This window comes from Excalfactoria chinensis, chromosome 2 (assembly GCF_039878825.1).
Source record: "Excalfactoria chinensis isolate bCotChi1 chromosome 2, bCotChi1.hap2, whole genome shotgun sequence".
NCBI classification, from domain to species: Eukaryota; Metazoa; Chordata; class Aves; order Galliformes; family Phasianidae; genus Excalfactoria; species Excalfactoria chinensis.
Genome location: NC_092826.1, coordinates 31,034,425 through 31,048,832, shown reverse-complemented (window position 1 = coordinate 31,048,832; position 14,408 = coordinate 31,034,425). Strand labels below are relative to the sequence as shown.

Genomic DNA, 14,408 nt, shown 5'->3' with positions numbered 1-14,408 from the left:
TGTATAAAAGCTGACAGTACAAAGCAGAGAACACCCTCAATGGTGCATTTTAGTATTACAGGAAATCATCAGACATTAGGAAGAACTTCTCGATCTCTATCAGTGCTGATAAGATAACAATAGGTGACAAGGAATTAAAAATGCATCCTGCCACTTAACATCTATTTGCGTTAGAAAGACAACACTCCAACTGGCAAGAACTGAACAAAATAATAAAGAGGGATGAGGGAATAAAGCAATCGTGAGACGGGCAGGAGGAGGACTGAGGATTCTCCAGGTTAAAGGAGTTCCCTGAAAACAAAAGCAAGACAAGACAACTTATCTTAGGTTGATCACTTGCTGAAACTCACGCTGGAATCTGTAACATTCGCCCATCTATTTTCTGGGAGCTGTTTAGATTGACAGTGTAGCTGAACTGTACTTAATTAGGAAAAAGGAAAGTGAAAACCATTCAAAAAGCATACAGCAGCAAGAAATAAGGTTCTGAACTTGGCATGCAGGAATATTGCTCAGGAGTCTGAATGACACCTGTCAATAAAAACTAGATTGATGCTCAGGCTCAAGCATTAAATCAAGTCTTTCCAGAACCAAAGGTAGGCTACAACTAATGGAATCAGTGAAGATGCTCAGAAGCTCTGTTAAAATTTATTAGCTCCCTCCATCTCTTGGTCATGCAAATGGCTACTGCCTTCCTCTACAGGCACAGAGATCTTCTTGGTTTCAACTGGCTTTTTGCATTTATCTTCGTGATACAAACTGCTACACTAAAAAGCAACCCATTGCCTCATCTGTGTGTTTTCCACACATTCCTTTCATTGGAGTTCTCTCTTCTGCCATGTGATGTTTCTTACGGTGCTTTAGGCAAAGTATTATGATCTGAAATATCTGTCAGTCCTCAGTCTACTACTTGCCAATGGGCTGTTGGGCTACGTTTGCTCGATTTTGTTTCAGCTTTCCAGATATTGGAAGGCTACGCTTCAATCTGACCTTAGGAAGGAAGTCTGAAATCTATTTCAGGTTGGAAGACTGTGGGGGATTTAGTAGTAACCATATTACTGCAGCTGATGTAACAGATACAGATAGAACAATGCCCTTCCTATTTGAGAACCTTTCCATCATCAATTATGCTTAAAAACATACTCAAGAAAGATATTGTAAAAGAAATATTAACATAGCAAGAAGCAGAATGTGGAACTTGAAAACGTTATACCTACTGTTAAAATTATTCCCTAGTTCTTAAACCTGAGAACCTACATTTCTGTGTGCATCTCAGGACAGCATATTAAAACTACCCAATTTAGTGCTCCTTCAAGGTTCTGTTCCCCAGCTGTTTATGAAGTTATTGCACTGAATGACATTTTCCCTTCCACCTTGATGAGACAGAAATTACCCCTTCTCCTCTTTTTATTCTTGATCCTAAATACATTCTGCCCAGACTAACAGTTTCAAGGCAGGGGTTGGAAACAGGCTCATCCTCATTTTTAAGCTATAAACGACATGTGTATAATGTCCCATTTATAAACAAACCTAAAATCTCACAGTCAGCAAGGAGTCTTAAGACCTGAGCAATGTCACAGATGCAAGTGTACGTCTTAGTAATAGTGCAAGTTCAATTTTAAACAATTCAGAGACACCATATATACCACGAAAGACAAGAAGTCTGGTCAAATTGCTGTTTCCCTCATCTTTCATGAATTCTGGGTGTCGGCTGCATCACAGCATGGAATATGTAGTTCTTGACATCACATCTCTTTCTTCTCTGTCTGCAATTTAACTCAGTTCTGAAGTCATTCCCATAAACACAATCAAACAGAAGAAAATGGTTCAGTGACATCTGGGATGCCAGTAGACTTCTTTAGCTTGGGGAGGTAATGAGACATCAACGCTTCATAGCAAACCCTATTGCTGTTTTAGGTTCTCAGCCATATCACCATGACAAAACCATACCATTTCACTTCAATTTCTCTTCTCCTGAAGCAAAATGCCATCATTATGAACAAATGTTATCAACTTCATCAGATACTGATAGCTATTAAGCTATGCCTACTCAAAACACCCAACCACATGTTCCACAAATGAAGATACAGGACTGAACTTGAAAGGTTCTCAAGGATTTTTAAGAGCATATGTTTGTCTTCAGTGCTTTAGAACATCTCAGGTGCAACTTCTTTAAGGTTGGACCAGCATTAAAAAAAGTGAATCAATCAAAAAACATATGTTAAATGCACAATATAATACAAATATTTATATATTACTCTGGAAGCTACACAGAAAACTGAAGTTTGAATTCATTTTCAAACGTATTTTAGTACACTATACAGTATCTTACAATCAAATACAACCTTTAGTTAAAATATTTCTTCTTTCAGTGGTGTTAGTAATACAATTCTAAGCTTGTTATAAAGTGATAGGAAAACATAACCTTGTATGGTTTACAATATATAGCTCAATTTAAGTAGCTTTTAAACCACATTCTTGAAGAAACTTAGAAGAGATAGAATTAAAGTCTGCCTTAACCGTGCCCCAAAACAGGCTGTGCATGTTTTGATGTTAATTAGGTGAAATTAACGATCCTTGAAATTTCACAGCAATGGTGTTTCCATGAGAAAACAGATATATCTGGAAGTACTCTCAGCATTTGTCCAAACAAATTGCAGTGAGCTGCCAGCAAAAACATGCAGTTACATTATGGAAAAGAACATGAAAAACAGCATTTCCACTTGTTAGCAAAAATTGGTTGCTTTTAGAATTTACAGAGTGGTTATCAGAAAGCCGCTTCTTGAATAGCACAACGAAAGCAGCTTAAGTATCAGATCTTCTTTTTACTATCTCCAATTTATGAAGTTTAATAAACATCACTTTTAAATTGTTAGAACCTAAAAAACAAATGAAAGGCTTTTACTTCATGTATCGTCTGAGCTCATCGATCTCTTCTTCCATGCAGCAACCGTGCAGAATGAAAATGCTCCCAAGCAATCTTGTGTAAGTTACAGATTGTTTCTCCACCTGAAGCTGGCAGAAGCATCACGTACTGTTAAGACAAAGAGACCAAATTAATCACAAGCTAACACTCGATGCTACGTATAAACAATGGACTATTTAAATCTGCAGATACGTGCGTGTCACTATACGTCATTTTCGATGGAAGATCAAACAGGTTGGCTATAAAAATCTTTATATATATATATAAATTATATAATTATATATATAATTTTATATAAATTTATAAATAATTATATTATATTATTATATATATTATATTGTTATTATATATTAATATATATATTATGATAATATAATAAATAATTAATAAATTATAATTATATAATTATATATTATATATATATAATATAATCTGCAGGCCAGTGCTGAATTTTAGTGGAAACTGATAACCAGTGACTGTATCACAATGTAAGTTCTAGCGATATCAATTAAAACAATGGGTTTAATAATCTTGCAGTTAATGTTTATGTATTACAATTGCTAGATAGTCATAAATTTCAGACAGAGGAACACTCGTTGCATTTTGTGGCATTTATGAACTTAAGAAAGGTGCTGCTAAATTTATAGCAGTTGTTTTTTTAATCCCCTCATCTGCATTTTAAGAATTTAAAACAATGACAACATTCCAAATACAAGGGAGTTTACACGTATGTATTGTGCCATGCTCCTGTATGCAAGGCATTATTTTTCTGCCTAAAGTGGGAAAAACAAATGAGTTAAAGCCATTATCACTCCTAATTGAAGCTATAAAAATTATGTACCCATGTAAACTGCAATCCCTAGAATGAAGTGGTAAATTAACGACTGCAGCAGGCAGCATATGGTCATAATATGCACGGAGTAGCTCTCCAGTAACAGTGGAATATGCCTGTCACATTCATTACCAACACTGACAACACGTTTCTTTGAGATAATACTTTGTGAAAATTAAGCAAACAGCACTACAGCTACAACTCCTGGCTTCCATCATGACAACAAAACCTGAAATGCTGTAAATCAGACCACATGGTAAGGACATCACAGCAAACAAACATGGAAAGTGGCTACGCAAGCATTTGTACGCTATGTGTTGAGGACCAACAGAATCAATTTTCCTTAACAGATGTGCCTAATTTGAACTGAAAAACCAATAATGGTTACATGATGTTAAGTGTGTATCACAGTCCAGGTCTAAGCTCATATTAAAAAAGCCAGCAACTATTTTCTAGGCTCTAGAGGTCAGCACACGGATGTGTCAAGTTTTCTGATGAGATGGCTTTCCTCCTTGTCTGTGAGCATCATGAAACGAAGATCAAAAACCAAACCAAATCTAAAACCTTTATAAGGCACTTTTTGTGCTCATCAGAAAGCAAGAGAAGGCAGCAAAATTGTGTAAAAGAACCATGAAAATTACTCTGATCAATTATCTTCTGGCTACTACGACTCCCTAATGGCATCAAGCAGATGCTACTTTGTGAACTGGCTGGAGCTCCTTATCTGCTATTTCTTCAACATTCAGAGGTAAGCACCTTTCTGAGGAAAATGGCATCCACTGAACACGGAATGTTGTTCCAAACAGAACTGGCTTAAAAGATGAAAGTAAATAACTTACTCTGAGAAATTAATTCCTGGACATTTAAGATACACACACACACAGCCTACGGTATGAAAGGCTGCACTTCTACCGCTGAAGAGACAGTTTTTTATCCACCATTTCATTTAAACCTAAGATGCTGTTGCCTGAGCTACTCCAGCAGTGAAAGGGAAAAGTTTAGTCGACAGCATCTGATACCCAGGATACCATACCAGGATGCCATACTACTCTGTGTAGCCAGGTTGGAGAAACGTGTAGGTTTGTGCTCAATAAGGTGTGTCAACAACCAAGAACTGAAATCAGATTTAAAAGTTGGTGCACTGTCATGGCATACTGAATGACGCATGCGTACACACTGCATTTGAACTTTAATAAAAACAATGGTGTTTACATGATTCTAGTCCATTTTCTTGGAATGAGCATCATGTTATAATAACAACAAAAATTCATTCTCCATTTTTCAATCAGAACTGAGCCCACCAGACGATTAATTATTAAAATAAACAGGATGTCTGCAATGGAAAAAAGGCACCAATTTCACATTGCTTACATTGGCAAATGATGACAATTTTGAACAGATAAAAATGTACTTATTTAATGTAAAGAAATAAATATTTTCCTCAGCTCGTAGATGAAAGCATTTCCAATTGCTCCTGCCATTACAGAAATAAACTACTTCCTTTTGCTCACTAAAGGCAACAATGGAAAAACAATAAATGAAATACAGTTGCTCTGCTTAAGTACCGCGTTAATCACAAAGTGAAAAAATTAACTATTTTTACATCCCACCATCCCCAACTTACACACTTTTCCTTCTTTTTCCAACTTCTTCAAGTGGACTATGAGGTTGTTTTCTGCTGCTAGAAGTAAATTTTCAGGAATGTCCTAACGGGAACATAAATGTATGTTTTGTATTTGTTAAGCATCTCCCATATATATATATTTAATACATTGATATCATTGTTTATTAACATAGTTTTTCCTCTTCTAATAACTGTGTTGCACATTCAGTTAGCTATGCAGTGACTAAAACCTGAAATGACTAAATCGATTTCAAACCATTTAAACTGTAGACTGATAACACATCTCTGTTTACTGTGCCCATTTTTTGCATCATACACTTTCATTATAGAAGCTTTGGCCAACTCTAGGACCGTGTTCTTCTCAGTTTGATCTACGCTAGGTTGTTAGTATAGCTGAACATTTTTCCACAGGTTCCAATGACAAAGTCAAAGATGCATTTCTCCACAGATACTGATTACTTCCATTTCATGACAATATTTGCATGGATTTTAATATTCTTTATCAACTAGCACCCATAAATGTGTAAGCAATTGAAAAATACAGCTTCAGGAGGACAAAACATATCTTAAAATTATACAGTGCTTCGTAAGTAATAGACTTCAATCAATAATTACCTTGTACACCATCTTTACAAGCTCTGAAGATGTATATGATTTTCCAGCATTCTTCTGGAAAACACTCAGAATTTGTTCTTCACGTGCATTTCGGTGAGAAATGTATCCTTGAATTCTAGCATTTGCATCACGGACGACTGGGCCATGACCTAAATTGAAACACACGCACCAGAGTGCTGTTATTTCCATTTGGATTTAAGGATGCTATAGAATAACTGACTCATTTTATATAAACTTCGGTAGGCTTTAAGAACTGTATGAGAGGAACAGCATCTGTATGTATCACCCCAAGTACCCCTGCTGCAAAACTACAAGATACTCTTTGCACTTTGCATAGTTTTTTCATATAAAAAGACTGAAATTAAGTTTCTTCATCACAGTCTGCACTTCAATAGGATTTAGATGGAAAGGGAGAATTAGGAGGTCTCAAAAGTCTGAATGTGCAAAGGGAATGCTTTTGCTAAGATAAGAAAAAAAACCCTACTTTATACTGCTTAATACAAATATAGAAAAAAAAGAGTTTACTACTGAATAGATTTGAAAGATGAGAGATTATTATATTGCACCTGCTTGTCTCACCCTCCACAAAGGATACTGGTATTGATTTAAATTGAAACTGGTCTATAAAGTAATGACTGAGGCAGAGACTCATGCACTCTACTACCATTTCTGTTACGGGTGGTAACAAACGCCAGCAAACACAGATGTGAAGGAAGTAACGCTGCAAGAGATACATTTTCTATGAGGTACCTTCAGAACTCACTCATACACAGTGCTGCGTGAATATTTGTAACATACTTTTTATAGCAAGGTTTCTTACCTCTTTATTTGCATACATCACTTAAAAGTAGCAGCAACAGCTTCTGGTTCTGCCTGTGTAAACTCCAAGTCATTTTTTAAAATAAAATATAACTTTTAAAGAAAAGTAAAATTAACTTTCCTTTAGAAGTTACTGGTTACCATCCCAAACAGTTTCCTTTGATGCTCTTGGACTGTTTCTGAAAAATCATCATATTCTCTACTCATAGTTTTGGGTTGGCTGACCAAATAGGTTTTTAGCCTTCAGCTAGTTTAAATCATGGCTTATTTCACTTGAAGGCAGGCACCTTATAGAAAAGGAGCAAGTAGTGTTCATAATCTCAATCTATGCTTTAGTGTGAGCCCAAAGTTTCTTAACTTGCACGCTCACTTCAACAGACTTCAAGTACAAAAATATCAACAAAAGATATGCTAAGGCCAATTTAGAACCATACTGCCACATGCACTTATTTTTCATTATGTTGATTATATTTAATTGGAACTTATTTTTCCTTATTAAAAAAGCTATAAACAGTGGCTTTTGTAAATACATTGTTGTTCATAAAAAAAGTTTCAGTGTAGAAAACCATTAAAATATACAGAGCAAGGACTATAATGCTGATTGTCCATTCTCTTACATTTTCTAAAGACAGAAGACAAAATAAGGTACTTAAGCACTTTAAGTACTTGAGCACTTAATGTCATAAAGCTTGGAATTGAATTCAGGTGTGGATCTTTCACACCTGCAATTTTTCAGTGATAGCAACATAATTAACTTCACAAAAAAAATATATATAATATATATACTTATTATAATTATATATATAAAATTATAATATTATATTACATATAATATTATATATATAAAGTACTTCTCAGTAATTGAAGAAGATATCTTAAAATATATCTTTCAAAAATTAACTTAGACATTATGTCAGACAGCTTCATATTTGAGGCCTCTGTATATCCCAGGTGATCACACATTTATTCTTATAGCATTCTGTAAAGTAATACAGCTTCTCTTGATTCACCCATGATAAATGGAAGCACGAAGGATAAAACTGAAGAACTGGCTCCTGAATTCTTGCACAGGTTTCTAACTACTGTACCATTTCTCCTATGCCATCAAGTAGCAGTGTTTATTATTACAGGATAGGGCGCCCTCTGCTGGCCCTAGGGTCCTTTTCTGCTCCCAAGGATTCTCGCCAACCAAGAGCTGTAAAATACTGTAAGGAGCGCTGTGCTCAAAGTCATTTCCAGATTCAATTTAAATCAAACAAACAAACGCATCCAACATGAAAAGGGAAGGTTTGGCAAAATTCTGCTTCTAAAAACCAGCCAGTAGTCACCTTGTTATAAAAATTCACGCTCACCTGTATCTACTTCTGAGGCTGTAATGTGAATGCCATGCACAGAGAAAAGACAAACTATGCAGGAATTATGATGTAAAACTGTGATGTACTGAGGCTATCTCAATCTATTGAGGCTACACAGAATGTGTCAGTAAAACAAAGTATCTTCTGCTATGATTATCTTTTTACTGTAGTGCACACCAGTAACACAAACAATTGTTTTGACCTGGCAATAACAATCTCTTGCACAGTTGCACCTGCATTTATGTGTGGATAAGGAAACGAAGTTAGTTATAAATTACATCAGTGAAAATGAGTAATATCCTACTCTCTTCCTAATTGCAAGCAGAGCATGAACATATTTACAGCGGTATTGAAAATGGTTACACATAAATGGGACAAACATTCAACCTTGGTGAATGTGTAATCTAGACAAATAATGAGGAAAGAGAGTGAGACACAGCAGATAGAAGTGATAAACCAAACGCAATTTTGCATATATGGGGTTTTTGGAAGACAGAAATTCAATTAAAGGAATAGATCGTGTTTTGCAGGTTTTAAGAAAAAAAAGCAGAACCTTTGATTGACCAATAGATTGAGATTCAGGAAGCTCAAATACTCTTAGTTTTCCTGCTAGTTTCATCAATTACTTTAAGTACTATTTATGTTTGTGTCAGCTTCCACCTCCATGGAATACACAGAATGATATTTCTCCTAAATTGCATTTTTCAAAAATAGATGTAAGCATTTTTATGATCTTAGATCTTAAATAGCTACTGTGCCTGTATTAAAAAAGAAAACAAAAGAGATTTGGTTACGTAGGCTAAGGATAGCTAATGGGCATAGACAGAAATGGGAACGTAGAAAGTCACTCTGACTAGCTGAAAAAGCCAAATCAGAGAAGGTCAGAGAAATTCCTGAGATGTAACTGAGAAAGAAAGTGAGGAAGTTAAACCTTCGTTACATCACACATCCTTAAAGATACGTTCTTCTCAAATAGAAACAGACTCACGTTTTATACAGAAATTAAACACACCTCCCCCAGACTTGGGGAATAAGAGGAAAAAATAATAATGGAAAGCAGAGTTTTAGACTGAATGAATCAGCAATTTATTTTCAGAACATGTTGTTTGACTTGTTGGCTCTTGGCCCAATTAAGCTAAGTCATTAACTAACATGACCATGTGACAGTCCTGCAGCCTTCCAAGGTGAATTTGTGATTCATGTGTTGCAAAGGACAAACTTCTCTCTCAAAAAACACTGCATAGTGGCTGAGTACATGGGCTGCAGAGGACCAAAAGAAGAACTATTCTTTTCTTCTAGAGTAACACTGGTCATAGATCAGTTAATGAAAGAAAAGCCAACTTCTTATATGATTCCAACAGTCAAAAATCCTGGCTTCTGTATGCTTTTAATGCAGAAAGACCAAGAATCACCCTCAAAGGAAGAAATCACAGGAAAGAAAAAAACCTCTGACAGATAGACAGGTGTCACGGATGTCCGAGCCATTAACTCAGTTTAGTACCAGGCACACATTTGATACTGGACATGAATTGTTACATTAATAATGGTGTTTGACTGTAAGAGTTGATACAGTAAGATACAGCAGTTCAAAACAGAACCACTAACCTGGATATATTAAATCTGGTTTCATTTGTAATAACATTTTCAAACTTCTCATGTAATCATACAGGTCTTCAATTACTGTTGTTCCTTCCCCTAAAATACAGTCACCAGAAAATATAGCGTTTTCTTCTTCTAGATGTAAAGACATATGATCATCAGTGTGCCCAGGCGTATATAAAACTCTGTTTAAAGAAGAACAAGAAAAAAAAGTTTAAGATTTTCATTCAGCAGTCATACAGAACTTCTACCCTCATTTTCAGATGCTAAAAACAACAGTGGTAAAATCATACCCTTACAAAGGAGCCTACAGGAAGAATGACAAAAGGTATCATCCTGAGAAGTCCTGAAATGGCAGCACAGACACAATGATACTTTGTTTAATCTCAGTCCATCTACTTATACTGCATAGAGAACAGATGACCACGTATAACGTGCTTTAACACATCACAGAGGCAGCATGTTAGAGCAGCTGGCGAGTCATGTGAAACTTCTCTTAAAGAAGGCTTTATTCTGATAGTTTAAAAAGAATGACAATTTGTTTTCAGATGGAAAAGTTCCTGACACACACATTGCACTTGGCAACAAAGGGTAAGGGTGATGTTGCTGACTCTCTGAGAAATTCCTTGTATATTAACAGACATAACACAAATAACGTTCTGTCGCCCCATATTTATTTTACCATGAAGGCCTCATGACACAGTGGAGCAGAACTGTAAAATACAAAGACTGGTGGTCTTTTAGCTCTTTTACGTGCAGGTCATGAGATGTCGGAAAGGTATGGATTTAAGATACCACAGCTTGGTGAAGTACTGTGTTAAAGGACAGTTGACACATATGCAGTAACCAGAGCTGCTAAGGAGCTACACTACAATTTTTTAAAGGCAGAAATCCTCTGACTCAAGCTCAGACCAGCATCACTGCTTTAATTCAGCAGAATTTACTTGTCAATGGGACGTACAGAGCTGGTGCCAAGCATGGTGTATAACCTAACGCTAAACAGCCCCAGACACGTCAGCACAGAGCTGGGAGGCTAGAAGCAGAGCACTGATGCAACAGCTCTCACTTCTGGAATACCAAGTGCTGTGGAAAGCAGGTGAGTCATCGTCCTGCAGAGGCAACAGAAAATCAGCTGCATGGCTTTCCTAATGTAACTTCACCAGGAAGCTTCAATACTAACATGCAAAAAACCAAACATGAATGAAACTAACACAGCCTGGCATCCTCCTAGAGAAACTGAAAGTTGCTAACTAGACATGGCCACTTAGGACAGTGAAATGCCTTCGATATAGCCATGCCCTCTCTATGTATCTTTTTAAAACTTAAACTTTTCATCAAGTATATTCTTTATCTTCATTGCTTTTCTACCTGTCAGCCAGCAAGCACATTCTTCAAGTGGGATACAAATCACACCTAAATTAAAGAAAGCAAGCAAAGTTTGTCCTGAGGTGCGCAATGCATTGTTGATGAAAGAATTCTGAAGATAGAATTCTTCTGGGTTTTTTTTGGATTTTATTTCAGACTGATCCAGGTAAACAAGAAAGGCAATGCACTCTTAGGGAAGAATTCCTTCTCAATTGGTACACCCCACAAGAACCTTGGCAGGAAAAATGATTAGAACGCAGCATTTTAATGCTAAACACTTAATGTTGTAATGGTTCCTTGAGAAGCATTTTATGACGCTTACAGAGATCATCAGAAGTATCATCATATCATAGTATCATAGTATTGTGCGAGTTGGAAGGGACCTTAGAGATCATCGAGTCCAACTCCCAGGATTCGAGCCCTCTGTGTAGCAGAGCGGCACTTCTACCCCCTGCTCCACAGGGGGGATTCGAACCCGGGCCCCCTGGTGTTGCAAACGGGAATTCTACCGCTGAAGTATCAATCACATTAGAACTATGTATCTAAGAGTAAAGAGAAGTTACATAAAATCCTGTGTGGTTTTTCCCTAAGGAAATATTTCTCAAGGAAAGTGTTTCTCTGGTGAGGCCAAAGGCAGATTCCTGATAATACTCATAAGAACATGCATAAGCACACCCTGCTGAGTCATGGCAGGAAGTCTACATGGGTAAATGTTGGCAGGGTCAGATGTATGGATTACATAAACGCACCAGATTTCTGAAGAAACAGGTTATAAAAGAAAGCTGCAGAAATTGAATTGCTGCTTACCTGAGTGTGGCTCCCTCTGTCTGTATCACGTCTCCATCTTTAAGATATAAATATTTATGTCCTCCATCTCCTATTATTTCTTCACAGTGAGGGACACGAGGAAGCTTACAGATGCGATACTCAGAGTCTACTTAAAGAAAGTAAAGAAAATAATGATCCGTATTTTGTCACTAACGAAGCTAATACCACAGAATTACTTTCATTTTTTTGTAGACATACTATAAATTATTACCCTGCATGAAAGCAAATCTTCAAGTAAACAATGCTAACCAGAAATTTTATGTTTATAAAATAACTTTCTTCTAGAGCCAGAAACGCCGACTAGTGAAAGCTCTGAGTTTTATACATCATACTCTGTACTAGCAACGATTATGAAGAGTAAAAAGCATGGGTGAAATTAATACATAACTACGTATCAGTGGAATTTCGGTAATTACAATTTGAAAACGTTGTTCCTTATTGACTCATCAAGAGCAAAAAAGATAAGTCCGTCAAATAGAATTCATGTCCAACATTATGATTCACAGAAGCACTATTCAACATTTATTTAACACCAAATGATTTGACACAAAACCTCCCTCAGCATCTTCCATTCTAAATTGCACATGCTTTGATTGCCTTGGCTACAGACAGCACACAACCCCAGAATCAGGCACTTATGCTTCTTGCAAGTCAAGATGAGCTGTATTATCTACATTGCTTACTCTGTTCTCTTAATATCTTCTCAGCTATCACTACAGAATACACACTTGACATTAGAACTTATCATAAATAACAACCCTACCTTCTTCTCATGATCTGAGGCCTAAAAGTTTGCCAGCAATTACTAATGGTCTACTGTGTTAAGTCTCAATGTTATGCATGTTTTTTTTAAAGAGGTTATTTACTGCTTTTTACACAAGTGAAAATAATAGTCAGTTTGTCACTACTGCCAACACAGAAAGGAAAAAGCGCTATGCTATTCTCATACCTTTTAATATTATACAAACTGCTCGTAATTCACTTGTAAGAAAAACACCCTTTGAAGTTACACACAGGTATTGAAGAAAAATATGGTACTATAATTACAATGTTCAGACTATTCACTGTCTCATTCTACACAGTATAGTGGTACAGTGAAGTCACACGTGGATTATGTGGAGACTGCAAAAGATCATTCCAATTGCTGTGCAAAGAATCAATGGCTTTAAGTTGCTTCTTGCCACCTATCTAACATATTTGCAACAAGATCCGAAACCTGTAACATACCATTAGGGATGTTTTTGCAGATGTCAGGTATCCCACCAGTGTGATCACGATGCCAGTGTGTCACTAAGATCTCTTGAATTGAGATGTTGAACTCAGACAGGGCCTGCTTCAAACAGCCAATATACTCAGGAATAGCTGGCTCACCTGTGTCAATAAGGATTCTTCTACACATGGGCCAATAAATAAATAAGGAAAGAAAAAAAACCAAATAACCACAGAGTTTAGAGTGCTTGCATGAGTTAAATAATGTTTAAAAATAAAGGGAAAAAAAAGCAACCACACCACCGCACATTACTGTGGCAGCAGTAGATATCCCCAGCTAAACTCTACTACTGCTTCAGCTTTTTAGCCATTAGAAGCAACGCAGCTTTAAACTGTGTCCTTACAGACGATCACAGTTTATTTCCACCACCGACAGAGCGCGGCCTTGGCTGCAGCACCCTTCTCATTGGCTGCACCAACACTCGGGCAGGCTGACCCGGGCTCCTACACACACACACCGCCCAGCCCCGCGGCCGCCCGCCCCGCGCTGCTCCGAGCCCAGCCTCCGGGCCGCTACCTGAGCCCGGTGCCCACCAGGTAAGTGTTGGTGCCCTGCAGAGTCATAGGCCCAGGGTTGCAGCCCAGCACCCGCACCACACGCGACGAGAGCCGCTCGATTCGCGGCAGCAACGACGCCATCTCCGCCGCTCGGCCTTCCCGCCGCCCCGGGCCACCGAGGGACGGCCCTCGGGAAGGCGGAAGCTGCGCTCCGTTTCGCACCGCCCCCCGGCCGCGCTCCTCCTTCTGAGGGCCCTTCTGCGCTGCGGGGCGGCACCGCCAGGATCCGTGGAGGTGTGCGCTGTTGGAGGCGGGTTTGTGCTCCTTGTGGGCACAATAGGAACCATCCGGAACTCAGCAGGCTCTGATTGTGCTGCAGATCCACATGATGTGTTTGGCTTCCTGGGCAGCGGCAGGCGGAGGATGACAGCTGGCAGGGAGGCAGCTCCGAGGCAGACCTGGTTACCTGCCTGACCTTGTTCTGCTTGTTGGTGTCAGTACACAACTCAGCTTTTCCAGCTGGCCTCCAAGGTTAGAGAACAAATAGTGTTTTCAGCTGCCAGGTCAGACAGCAGCACTGTATCTTCACTGTTCAGGTGCCAACAGCATGCTTGCCTCTATGCTGCTTTGTCATCGCTAATTTAGCTGCATGTTAGTACCCTTAGAGTGCTCATCAGCCCT

At 38.0% G+C, this 14,408-nt stretch overlaps 1 protein-coding gene across 2 annotated transcripts; it reads right to left on the bottom strand.

Annotated features, from left to right (window-relative positions):
* Window positions 1–28: 28 nt before the first annotated feature.
* LACTB2 (lactamase beta 2) lies at window positions 29–14,041 on the bottom strand. 2 transcript variants are annotated; one of them, XM_072330117.1, is made up of 7 exons: window positions 13,747–14,041; window positions 13,188–13,351; window positions 11,940–12,066; window positions 9,774–9,952; window positions 5,995–6,143; window positions 5,380–5,461; window positions 29–3,031 (listed from the first exon to the last, which is right to left on the bottom strand). In XM_072330117.1, the coding sequence occupies exons 1-7, from the start codon at window positions 13,866–13,868 to the stop codon at window positions 2,988–2,990; spliced, it is 867 nt and encodes a 288-aa protein (XP_072186218.1). In that variant the 5' UTR covers window positions 13,869–14,041; the 3' UTR covers window positions 29–2,987. The 2 variants fall into 2 exon arrangements, with proteins under 2 accessions (XP_072186218.1, XP_072186219.1); XM_072330118.1 differs by having other exon boundaries at window positions 2,227–3,031; window positions 5,384–5,461; window positions 13,747–13,987.
* Between the last annotated feature and the right edge of the window lie 367 nt (window positions 14,042–14,408).

Coding starts and splice junctions, on each gene's coding strand:
- LACTB2 (XM_072330118.1), bottom strand. CDS start 13,868: ATGGCGTCGTTGCTGCCGCGAATCGAGCGGCTCTCGTCGCGTGTGGTG. Junction 12,067..13,187: donor CTGCAAAAACATCCCTAATG/GTATGTTACAGG, acceptor TTCTTTAAGTAG/ACTCTGAGTATCGCATCTGT. Junction 9,953..11,939: donor ACAGAGGGAGCCACACTCAG/GTAAGCAGCAAT, acceptor TTCTTTAAACAG/AGTTTTATATACGCCTGGGC.